We start from the raw sequence: 12,208 nt of genomic DNA, 5'->3' as shown, positions 1-12,208 counted from the left end.
TCTATTAATTCCTTGAAACACATAGCTTCATTTGTGGCTTTTTAATTCATCCACAGGAGGCGTAATGCTAATCGATTTGACCCTTGGTTAGAGCATTGTGTATTCTGAGAGGACAATGAGGAAAAACGTATCAGGGCACGCACATCTCAACTCTTAAGAGATCATCGGAAGTTATACAGCCAACAACTCTGTTCCTGTGGGCCCTCACTGAGTAGCTGTGGAACAGAGTGGGTATTCAGTACACGTTGGATGACTTGGCTAATTTGACTCTGTTCCTGGTCAGAACTGAAATGGTTTGGGAGTCTTTATGAAGATTTATCCATATACTGAATTTTAGAAACATGGTAAAAAGAGTGTACCCCCAAAGTGTGAGATTTGGACCTTAAAAAACTAAATCTTACCCTGCAGACTTTTTTCCTACTGAAAAATGTGTTGTTAATTTTAGCGTCAGATCAAAACACCATAGGCTGGCCGGGGAAGCAATTTTGGTGCCACCCCATGTCTCCTGGTTTCAGATGCTGGTGGGCTCTCATGGTCCCCAACGACTGCTTTTTCTATTCTCAGACTCACACTTTTTTCCTTTTTTCCTTTTTTCCACAGTTAGTACCTTTGAGGTCAGGGTATGTGTAACAACGATTGGCGTCGTATAATTTCTTATTGGCAGCTTCTTATTTCTTAGAAGTACACACAATGATGACGGGAAAGAAAGAGAAGCAACATTTGTCGCCTGCTTATCATGTAAAAAGCACTGAGATGAGCAATTTATAGGTGTCATTTTGTAGAATCCTCACATGAAGCCTCTGAAGGAGGCATTTTCTGTTTTGTAGAGGGCTGAGACCCCGGGGGTGACGGGACTTGTCCAAGATCACAAGTTGGCAAGTGTCAGAGTCAAGATTTGTGCACAAATCTGGACGACTTTATTGTCATAGGACCCTTTGGGTTTTCCGTCTGACTTGCCCTCAGCTTGTTCTGTTCATAGAACACTTTAAATTAGTGTTAGGTGTTACCTTGGTGTTAGGAAAGACCTTATGAGTCAGAGGGTTCAACCCTATCATGTTACAGATGAAGAAATTAAGGCTGAGGGAAGGGACCTGCCCAAGCCAGCTAGGAAGCTGTATCCCTGAGAGGCAGCATGCCTGAGCCAGGGAAGACAGTCGCCAGGCTCTCGTAATGTCTTCATCTCCTGCATACACTGCCCACCCCCAGACCTCCCCGTTTGGGGCTGTCTCCATGGGCCAGGCCTCGGTTGCTTAGTCTCCTCCTTAAGGCACTCAGCTCATTCCTCCTCTGTTGTCCTGCTTCCCCAGACCTCAAGATGATTGCTCATCTACACCCCCTTTCCTTGTCCCCAGTGAAGCTGTTTCTCGTCACTTATCCTCCAAGGTGACAATGAATCCATATGAAGATGAAAATAAAGCAAGATAAGAAAAGGCTCTCCAGGGCCTGTGCCTGGAGACATCAAGTTACATCTTTGTTTGCTACCTCAAGAGAGTGACGTCAACGGTGTAAGTGTCAACAGAGGTAGAAGAGAAGGTGGCATATGCCCAGACTATGGCACCAAGATAGTCTGTAGGTGTTAGAGCCTTGCGTAGCCTTTAAAATCACAGAGCAACCTCTCGCTCTGCTTGTAGAGAGGCAAGTGGTGTGGCCTAGTGCAAGGATTGCAAAAAAGTGGCATCCAGACGTCATTCCTCTTTCCCATACCCGTGATGAAGGTGATGAGCCTCTGCCCTCCGCACTGTGACCATTCGGACGTCTTCTTGACACAGTGTCCCAGGCAGCACCTTCTGACACTTGGTTGTAGAGATGGAACAAGCTTATTTACCATCCCCAGTGCTGTCGAAGGCTTTGGAGAGGAGCAGATGATGAAAGAACTGAGCCTCTACTTCTCCCAAAGGAAAAGGGAGAAAAGAATCACTGATTTACGGAATTATTGTAAGGCTGAGAGATAACATATGTGAGAACACAGCAGATTCCATGGATCTTGGTACACAGTAGGTGCTCAGTGACTATAAACTGTCATTCTTATTAGGCTGATGCTGATGGGGAGGTAGGTGGGATGCACAGCTCTATACTATGAGGAAATTGGAGATTGTGAAAGAAAGGTGCTCTTGGTGTCTCTTTGTTGTCCTTCTCTTGTGACATTGCAGATGGAACTATGTATGTCTCAAGTCTAATCAATTAGGGTTGAAGAGTCCTCTTCGGAAACATGGCTCAGGATGGCAACTCACCATTGGCGAACTCTAGGCCCAGCAGGTTAAGAAGATCACACCCGGGGGCGCCCGGGTGGCTCAGTTGGTTGAGCATCCGACTTCGACTTGGTTCATGATCGTGCAGCTCGTGAGTTCGAGCCCCACGTTGGGCTCTGTGCTGACAGCTCAGAGCCTGAAGCCTGCTTCAGATGCTGTGTGTTCCTCTCTCTCTGCCCCTCCCCTGTTCACGCTCTGTCTCTCTCTCTCAAAAATAAATAAACATTAAAAAAAAAAAGAAGATCGCACCGGGTAAGCAGTCTGTCCCACAGTACCCCAGTTCTGGTTATGCTACTCACAGGCTGAAGGGCTGAAGAAAGTCCTTTATTCTGAGCCCAGTTCAATTTTCTATTAAACACATAATAATCTGACTCTAGAGATAGGTATATTGATGGTATAGTGATGGATTCACTGAGGGTAGTTACATGTTTTGAAAAAAAATCAGGCCCTGAATGAATAGTTTGTATTTAAAGAACACTTTTCTTTGCAGAAAATAAGAATTCTTTTTTTAAAAAAACTTCTTTATTTAGTATTATTTGTTAAATGTGCTTCTTATATGTCTCTGGCTATGTCATTATTTGCTGTGATATGTAAACTCCTAAGGGCAGGGATGATGTCTGCTTCATTTATTTTTTAGAGCACCCAGAATAATGCCATGACCAACGAGGTTTTTAATCCATTTGTATGCTACTGTTGTAGATTGGAACAGAAATTGCATCCCATGCTCATAAAGAATACTCTTTCATTCTTAGATTTTCCAGAGCCAGAAATCTAATGAAATATTTCTATTAGGACACCATTCAATATCATTACATGCAGCACAAATGTATACTTATTGGTTTATTTTAATTCCTGAAGTATCAATATTAATTGATTTTCTGTTATAAAAGCTGCCCAATGTAGAAAATGTGAAATATGCTGAAAACTATATGAAAGAAATGAAAAATCATCTTTAATTCCCATGCCAGAAGATAATCACATCAAACATTCAAACTTTTTTTTATATGACTCATTTTAAAGTGTTAATATTATCTAATACTTAACTGATTTTAAGACTTTCAAAAGGTTTCTTCCTTTTGATTTCCACCCTTTCAGTTAGTGATCCTGTGTTCTTTCCAGGAAGAATTATCGTTTTGTTATTTTCAATGTATTGAAATGTTCTGTGAATTAAGGGAAAGCGTTTGCTGTCAGCTGCTAGCAACTGACTCCTACTTCGAAGGAAAAGCTGTGGTGCCCGTGAAGGGAAATTAATCCATCTTGCCCCAGTGCATTTGTTCCCCTGAGAACCAGGTGAACTACTTTTGACTGTTTCCCTAGGATTATGTCACCCACCAAGGTAACTTTCTGTTTCAGCAGGTGATGTTAAGAAACAAAACAACACCCTTTAAGTTAATCAGTTTTGGAAAATAGAGACTGGCTTTATATCCCAAGGCTTTGATGTGTTTAGTGGTTCCTGTAGGGATCTGCCTCTCTTTTGTTTTGATTGACAAGACCCTTCCTATATATTTGAGCAGTCAAGCAGCCCAGTGACAGAGGGTAGAGACATTTACCCAGAGCAAACTTCTATCACTCATCGTGATTTTCAGGAATCTTGGGTGCAAGTGTGAACCTTAAAAGGAGTTAGCTCCAGCAAGATCAGGTAAGTGCTTCTCCATATTTGTAACTTCATTCCACCAGAAGGGAAGTCTGAAGAACCCTGCTAAGGTGACAGATCAGAAGTGGATCGGTAGAAGTGCATCAGACCGAGAGATCAGATTTCAAAGTAAATAACTTTGCAGCAATAATGAATGATTTTAAGCAACAACAAATTGAGGATGTTCCATAAATGCAGTGTCCACTCTTACTTTGACATCCAGGTAGGCTCTGTCCAGGGGGCCAAGCGCGAAGGGAATGATTCTGGCTCCTGGAAAAGCACAGAAAATGACCAAGACCCAGAAAGAATAGACCTGACAGTAAATTGGGATTATGTTTTAAACACTTCTAATGCTTTCCAATAGGTAGGTTTAAACTGAATCACAACTGGGTGCCTATTACAGGGGAGGCATAGAGCAGAGGCAATTGGTAGCTAATACGATACATTTTTATGATGTCGCCAAGTCAGGTGCCAGGTTTCATAATATCTTGTGCATACCCATGTTTTATGGTGGGTTGGGTTAGTAACCATACATCTGGGGCATACAGTTTTCATTTATCTACGCCCCTCCGGTTTTCCAGCCACGACACTGAAAATGTAATTTTGTGTCGGCAGGTAACATGGCACCACGTACCCTAGATCTGAGCATAAATAATTTCATGTGTTATGTTAGGGTATGCATTACTTTTGGTGTGACTCATATTTTGAATTTATTTTGAAGAGACCATTGGAACAAACTTCTTGAACACAGAAGTTAAGTCCAACAGTTGGGTTGCAACAAGGAAAAGCCTGAGGATGCCCTGGGAGGGTTGGGTGTCTAATGAGCACAAGGGGTCCATGGAAACCATACTGGAGTCAGGGAGAAGAAAATTTGGGCACCTGTGTTGGAGTCTGTGGGCTTTTACACATACTTGGCTCATTTCTTCCGAAATGCTAAGAGCAAGGTGCCTTTGACAATGACCATCATATCATTGGTCGCCCCCTGGAAGGACGCTGGCTCTGTTAATAAACTCTCTTCCCTTTCCCTCTCTGAAGGAACGCCATGAAGCTGGCATACCTTTTCCTCGGCCCCATGGCCCTCTTCCTCCTAGCTGGCTGCAGCTGTGTTCTCAGCACGTCCAGTGGGAACCTGCTCACCTTTGTGGGCTGTGCCGTGAGGGAGTTTACTTTCCTGGCCAAAAAGCCTGGCTGCAGGGGCCTTCGGATCACTACGGATGCCTGCTGGGGCCGCTGTGAGACCTGGGAGGTGAGTCTCAAGACAAGCCCAGGTAGCAAAGCCTTCAGGGTCGGCCGCCTGGGTTGAATCCTAAGTGTTCACTTTTTAAATAAAATGAGGTAGAGTGGGGGCATTTCTGCGGAATTTCTTTAAAATAACAATTATTTGGCATTCTCCAAAAGTAATCTGAAAGAAGCATGATCTTGCCCCTCTAACAAAGCACTGATAAAATTAATATTTTTATTTTACACAGTGTCGTATATTTGGGAATCATCTTTAGGGCGTTATGATGTGCTATTATTCTATCCATTTTACAGATGGCAGGAGAAATTCAAGGAGTAAATGACTGCAAAGTTACGTAGACAGTCAGTAGAAAGTTAGGGATAAATCCTTGGTTCAAGCATGTAACCCACACTTCTCTATATTCCTCTACCTATGATACGGCCAGCCAATCGCCAAGAGGCAGGCCTTGAACTATCTAGCAGGTGAGGGCAGGTCCTCGATTCTTCCCTCAGTGGCTCACGCACAGCCCTGCTCTGCCCCAACTCCCCATTGCAATTCTTAGGGATCTCAGGGATTATCATCCACAGATCCACGAAGTCCCTTTGTATTCAATGATATCCAGCCTTTTAAGAGGCAGTGCATTAAAAATGAGGATACAAATCTTGGACAAAGTTCGAACCCTATTGGGCTGAGATGAGGAGATGTTTGCCAGGTGAGCAGAAAAGAGGCCCATTTAGCACCCTATCCCATCATACCCCAGAGTGACTGTTGACTCTTTCTACTGAGGTTTGGCTTCATTACTAAGCACAAGCTCTGATTCAAAAACCATCACCCTGGCTCAGAAACCTTAAATGACTCCCCACTACTGCAAATTCCAAAACCAACTTCCAAGGTCTTCAGCAATATGAAGTCTGCCCATTTTCCTGGGGTCTGTACATATCCCGAGCTCTGGTCTTGTCAGACTGAATTTGAAAAGGTTTATTAAGCACCCCTCATGAAATCTCACTTTTGGTCTTTTTCTCATGTCCCTTCTCATGTCTATCTGTCATTATTAAATAAATTCTTTGATGTTTGCATCCAGTGCCAACTCCTTCCCCAGAGGTTTTCTGAGTTGCTGGCCACCCCTGACTTGTGTTCACCTTTTGCCTTATTTTTCCCCCACCACATAGTGCTAGGTTCTAAGTTTTTTGAGAGTGGAGTTTCATTCCTTTGCCTTTGCCAGCCCTTGTTGCAGTGTCATGTATGAAAAAGACCTTCAATAAATATTTGTTGAATTATGTGGGATTGACCTCTATCTGGAGTCATACGCTTTTTTTTTTAAAGTTTATTTATTTTCTTAAGTAATCTCTATACCAGACATGGGGCTTGAACTCATGACCCTGAGATCAAGAGTTGGATACTCTTCCAACTGAGCCAGCCGGGTGCCCCTGGAGTCATACATCTTTTAACCTAATTGATGCCAACTTAGAAGTCTGTGAACACCATGAGAGGACACTGCCATTGGAAAAAACAGCCATCCATTCAGGGACTCAGAGAGCAACCTGCTGTCACTTAGATAAAATTATGGCCCCATAAATGGATTGGGTCCTGGTGACAAAATTTCCAAATTACATAAAACGACTCCACCTAATTAGCTTTATTTTTGCATCATCCAGGGGCTTGAGACTTAAGAGCCAAATAAAAATTCAATTACTAAGGATACTGTGGCTATGACTCGACATCAAACTTCCTTGGGCGGGGGTGGGGGGTGGGGGGCGGTTGGCATCTTCTCATACTCAGGGCTCGGCCTGGCCATGCCTATCCCCACTCAAAGTTCATCTCTCTGGTCTTTGGAACTCTCTCTGGGCCTACATTTCAAACCTTGTTTCCTTCAACTAAGCTCATTTTCGCTTCTCTTTAAAAATTGATGAATGTCTTTACTTGGATGCTCGTCACCCGCAGGAGGTCAGGGACTGTGTCCTCACTGGAGAAATAGAAGCACCAAGACCTTTAGACAACAAGATTCTCCTTAATGTTAGCCAGCTTTTATTTATGCCCTTACTGTACTAGGTACCGGGAAGTTATGTATAGAAAATTTAAGATAAGAGACCAAGATTTATTTTCCCAGTAATCTAAAAGTTTCTGAGATATAAAGTGCTTATTTTTGGTAACTTAACTGGAGAGCATGTCTGAAAATGAGGATGTCTGTGACAGCAAAGCAGCTGGATTTACTTCAAAGGTGGAACTATTGCTGAAAAGAGCCTTTGGCCATGGCCTGGGGTTAGGGTTGCCAGATTTATCAAAAACCAAGTCAAACCAAACCATGATTTCACTTAAATGTGAGTGTCACATAAACAGCAATTGTTTTTTGGGACCCAGCTGGTCCCAAATCGAGGCCTGACAGGGCGGGAGGGGAGGGAAGAAAATACCCCAGTCTCACTGTGCTCCGTGCCCCGATCTTCTGCCGAAGTACATGGGAAGGAAGGGAGCACGGGAGCTCATTGATTCGGTCCATAAATATTCAACCTGGGTAGGAGGTTGAATAAGAGCGGAGAGTGGGTCTGAGGGGGCTGATGGGTGAAGTCCAGCATAGCTATCTTCTGGGGTGCTTACCCAAGATGCCACAGGCAGTGTTGTTGGCTGTGAGAGTCATAAGGCATCTGTAGGCATCTTATTACCCATGCAATGAGTAGAGCCATACTTTATACTAAAAAAATTTTGTTGTTTATTTGACATTCAGATATTACTGAGTGTCTTAGATTTTACCTGGCACCCCTGCTTGAGATTCCAAATTACTGAGGGTAAGAGGACATGCAGCAAACTGAGGAGGGTAAAATGCTACCTGAAAAGTAGGAGGAGGCAGTGATATCGGATGGAAGTCCTTGTCAAAGGCAGAGCCGTTATTCCCGCGACATTCACGTAAGAAGTTCATCCTGGGCCTCCGTTTAACATATTTTACTTACCCAATACAGGTGAAGGCGTTGGTTTTTGAAAGCTTGTAAGTTGTTATTTTTGTTGTTACTTCCTTATCCTTGCAACTACCCTGATAAGAACAATAGATTAGATTTACTGAGCACTTACTTGGTGCTGGGCCTTGTGCGGTGTGCATGTCATCCTACCGTATCTCCACAACACGGCTGTGAAGTAGAGATTTTGTTTCACAGAGGAGGAATCTGAGGCTTCAAGAAGTCAAGTGGACTTTCCAAGGTCTTCAGCAAGTGGAAGAACAGGGGCTCAAGGTCAAGGGTCTGACCACAGTATTTGAGATTTTTTTTTACACGGTCTTTTGGTTATTTATTTATTTATTTATTAACACTCATGGCCATGAATTCATAGGGAATGGGCCCCAGCAGCTCAGGCTCCTTCCCATTGGTTCTCACAAGGCATGAGAGCAGGCTGGCGCTTCAGCTGGACCCAAAGACCTTTCTCTTTGGCTTCCTTCTTTTTCTGATCATTTTCCTTCACGCACTTCAGGAAGCTGTCTCAGCAATTTGAGTACTTAACATGCTCAATACATACATTAATTTTCTTGGCGAGAATATTGCCCTTAACTTGTTTGCTTACAACGATGCCAAGAGTTTGCTGGGTGACATCGTAGACTCTGCCAGTCTTGGCATAGTTAACATTTGTGAGGCACTCTGTTTTGAATAGCACCCATTCCCTTGATGTCCACAACATCACCTTTCTTGTAGATTTGCATGTAGGTGGCCAAAGCAACTCCATGTTTCCTAAAAGGCCTAGAGAACACATAGCGGGTGCCTCTTCTCTTCCCCTTTGTGGTGGTCATTTTGGTGAATTATTGGAAGACGGGGGTTCCGCTACAGGGTTTAGGATTTTAACTACTACTTTGTGCCGATTTCCTGATCTATATGCTCTTCACAAAATTATCTTTGAATTCAAGATTTATGAGAGTTGAAGGCAGGAAGTGAATCCTTTGATTATCAGAACAGTGCACAGGGCTTTCCGGAAGCTGCCTTGCTGTTTTCTGTCATTAAATCAACAAATAGTTATCGAGAACCTCCTGGGTGACAGGTACTACTCTGAGTAGTAGAGGTGCAGCAGTGAGTAAAATGGGCAAAAATCCCTGTCCTGATGGAATTTGCTTTTTAGAGTGGGAAAAATACAACACAAATTAGTAAAATAATGTAATATATCCCGTGGTACTGACAGGTGCTATGCAGAAGAAAAAGCAGGAAGATGGTGGGAAGTGGCAGGGTGTGGAGGTGGGATGTTGTGATTATAAATAAGATGGTCAGGAAAGGATGTTCTGGGCACTGGGAATAGCAGGCCAAAGACTCTGGGGCGCTGCTGTTCTTGGTGGATCTGGGGGGCAATCAGGAGATACTGTGGCTGGAGCAGAGTGAGGAAGCCAGCAAGACAGGGTGGTCGGAGACATAGCAGGGGGTGCAGGGGTGGGGAAGATGATGGAGGGTCTTGAGGCTGAACGTCTTTGATTTTTACTCTGAGTGAGATGTGAAATCACTGGGGCTTTGAGAGAGAAGAGAGAGGAATCTGACTTACATTTTGAAAGAATCACTTGGGGCTGCTGTGCTGTAAATTGACCGTAGGGGGTGATGGTAGAAGAGAGACCAGTTAGAAGACTTTTGCAATGATCAGGATTATTCATTTGCTAAATATTTATTGAGCACTTGCTATGTGCCATGGGCTCTTTGGGAGCTCAGGATAGGGTACAGAAAGCAGGTGGCTCCCCTTCTGTTGGGAAGAGACAGATTCACAAGTAAACAAATGACTAACGAGTTGGTTTCTGAAAGTGATTAATGGTACAGAGGACAAGAAACAAGATGGCATGTTCTAATGGGTTCCCTGTTTTCTACCCGTGAGGATAGAAGCCCATTCTGGAACCCCCCTACATTGAAGCCCATCATCGAGTCTGTACCTACAACGAGACCAGACAGGTGACGGTCAAGCTGCCCAATTGCGCCCCTGGAGTGGACCCCTTCTACACCTACCCCGTGGCTGTCCGCTGCGACTGCGGGGCCTGTTCCACTGCCACCACGGAGTGCGAGACCATCTGAAGCTGGCGTGGCCTACAGAACACAGCTGGCAGCTTTGAGCTTCACGGACCCAGGTGCACGGGCAACCTGAGCAGCTATACCCCCTGGATTCAAGGACTGTTTAATTCTGACCACCTGTGGAGGAGGTTATCCGTCTCCCTTAGGCCCAACTCCGGCCTAAGGCCCAGAGGCAGCATACTGATGCTAAAAATGCAAAACAACATTTGTGTTTTCGCTGAAATAATTTCTCTGGTTCGCACACTTGCAAATTAATTTATCTTTGCCTTGAATCTCGGAACATAATTTGTATATACCACAATCCTCCTCCAATCTGGATTTATAATACGCCAATAGTTTAAGGGCAGTGGGAGTAATTAGGAAATGGGTCTAGAAAGTCTTTAAATTCCCATCTCTTATTTAACAATTGGTCTTCAACTAGATTTAGGATCAAAGGGCCAGATATTAATAAAACCAAGGCTTTGTCCTCAAGCCCCCAAAGAAAATGCAATTGCAAGCTTCCTTAGAGAAAATACTCCCTCCTTCTTTTAACTGAGCACTTAGGTTAAAAACTGCTCAGATTAAAAAGAGGAGGGCAATAGTAGCTGAAATTGAAACGTGTTTGGTTCTGGGTGATTCTTTTCCCGAGCAAAATTCTTGAAGCTCCTCCTTCATGAAGAGGCCCCTTTGTGATAAAAACAAAAACAAAAATGAAACAAAACTCAGGAGGAAATGTGAACTGGATCCATCGTTTAGGTTTAAAAATGTACAGAACTAAACTCTGGTTTTAGACTCATGGGATGCTCTCCCAAAGCTATGGCCAAAATGATTAATCAAATATTCTTTCCCATTTAACATATTTTAAATTTAAGTTGTAATTTTTTAAATTTGGAAATTTTGCATGTTTATAGGGGTAAAACTGCATTGCTGGCTTGGGGGAAAGTCCGTGATCATCTAGGCCTTGTGCTAAAATCTTACAGCAGCTGATTCTCTGTGACTTTTTTTTTTTTTTTTTAACTCTGGTATTGTGCAAGTGTCTTTAATTCCGACATTTTGAGGGTTGAAATGAACTCTGTTCCTTTTTTTCACAACACGCCAGGAAAATCTGTGTTAATGCCAATAAAGCATGTTCTTTGTCTTTTGGATTCATGAAAACTTTCAAAAAAGTCTTTTTAGTCTTTAATATACTTGGAATAGCAATAGCAAGCACATTCAAAACGAATTTAGAATGTCATGTTTAGTAAGAGACACAGACAAATGACTGGATATGGTAAGTCCCAAGGTGGCTCCATCTGGACTCACATCCTTGGCGTATCCCAGCTGGGAGCCAGGAGCCCTCCTTGAAAGAGGAATTGGAAAAGTCCTCATGAAAACAGAAATGTGACTGTCGGGGTTGACGGTCAAGGACTGGGATGCTGAGGTGAACACCTGGGAACAAAGAACAGGAGCAAAGTCCACCCCAGTCCTTAGTGCAGATCTGTTGTTAGGCAAAACACTCTAACACAAAAAGTAGTGGGGAGCCTGGGATCTCGGCGGGACAGTGGGTGGCGATTGGGAGTAACCCTGGGTGACACCTCACAAGTGTTTTCAACCCATCCCTAAGAACTTCCCTCAGACTTTTCTGACAGAAACAGCGGCTTCTTAAAGAAACTTAGGGAAAAAGGGCAGAAGCGGTAAGGGTTTGCCACAATTTGAGAAGTGACTACAGCATGAGTAAGGGGCCAGGAAGGAAATGAGTGATACACTGTAGCCAGACATTGAGGACCAGTGAATGGAGTCGCTATTTATAAATGTGCTGGCAGAGTTAAGGAAACCAACAAGGGGTGATAAAACACTCTGAATGCTTGTTTAGAAGCAATGAACATCCCTAGGCTGAAGGAGAAGAGGAAGTGACCATCAGACCCCAGAGAGAGCTGTGACCTTCCTTTCTTAGGACCCAGCTGGTCTGGAATCAAGGCCTGGTAGGAAGGGAGGTGGGGGAGAAGATACCCAGTCTCACTCTGCTCTGTGCCCTGATCTTCTGCTGAAGTACATGGGAAGGAGGAGAGCACGGGAGCTCATTGATTCCGTCTATAAATATTCACCCTGGGTAGTAGGTTAAGTAAGAGTGGAGAGT

At 43.7% G+C, this 12,208-nt stretch overlaps 1 protein-coding gene and 1 pseudogene across 1 annotated transcript; one reads left to right on the top strand and one right to left on the bottom strand.

The window, feature by feature from the left end:
• Nucleotides 1-3,774: 3,774 nt before the first annotated feature.
• On the top strand, nt 3,775-10,684 carry GPHB5 (glycoprotein hormone subunit beta 5). The gene is made up of 3 exons (XM_019451599.2): nt 3,775-3,888; nt 4,918-5,128; nt 9,928-10,684. Exons 2-3 carry the CDS (start codon nt 4,925-4,927, stop codon nt 10,114-10,116), a joined length of 393 nt encoding a protein of 130 aa, XP_019307144.1. The 5' UTR covers nt 3,775-3,888; nt 4,918-4,924; the 3' UTR covers nt 10,117-10,684.
• Nucleotides 6,438-8,867, bottom strand: LOC109268353 (60S ribosomal protein L21-like; annotated as a pseudogene).
• Nucleotides 10,685-12,208: the final 1,524 nt, after the last annotated feature.

Source organism: Panthera pardus, unplaced genomic scaffold, assembly GCF_024362965.1.
Source record: "Panthera pardus isolate Hobbes unplaced genomic scaffold, ASM2436296v1 HiC_scaffold_24, whole genome shotgun sequence".
NCBI classification, from domain to species: Eukaryota; Metazoa; Chordata; class Mammalia; order Carnivora; family Felidae; genus Panthera; species Panthera pardus.
This window is presented reverse-complemented; position numbering and strand designations above follow the sequence as displayed.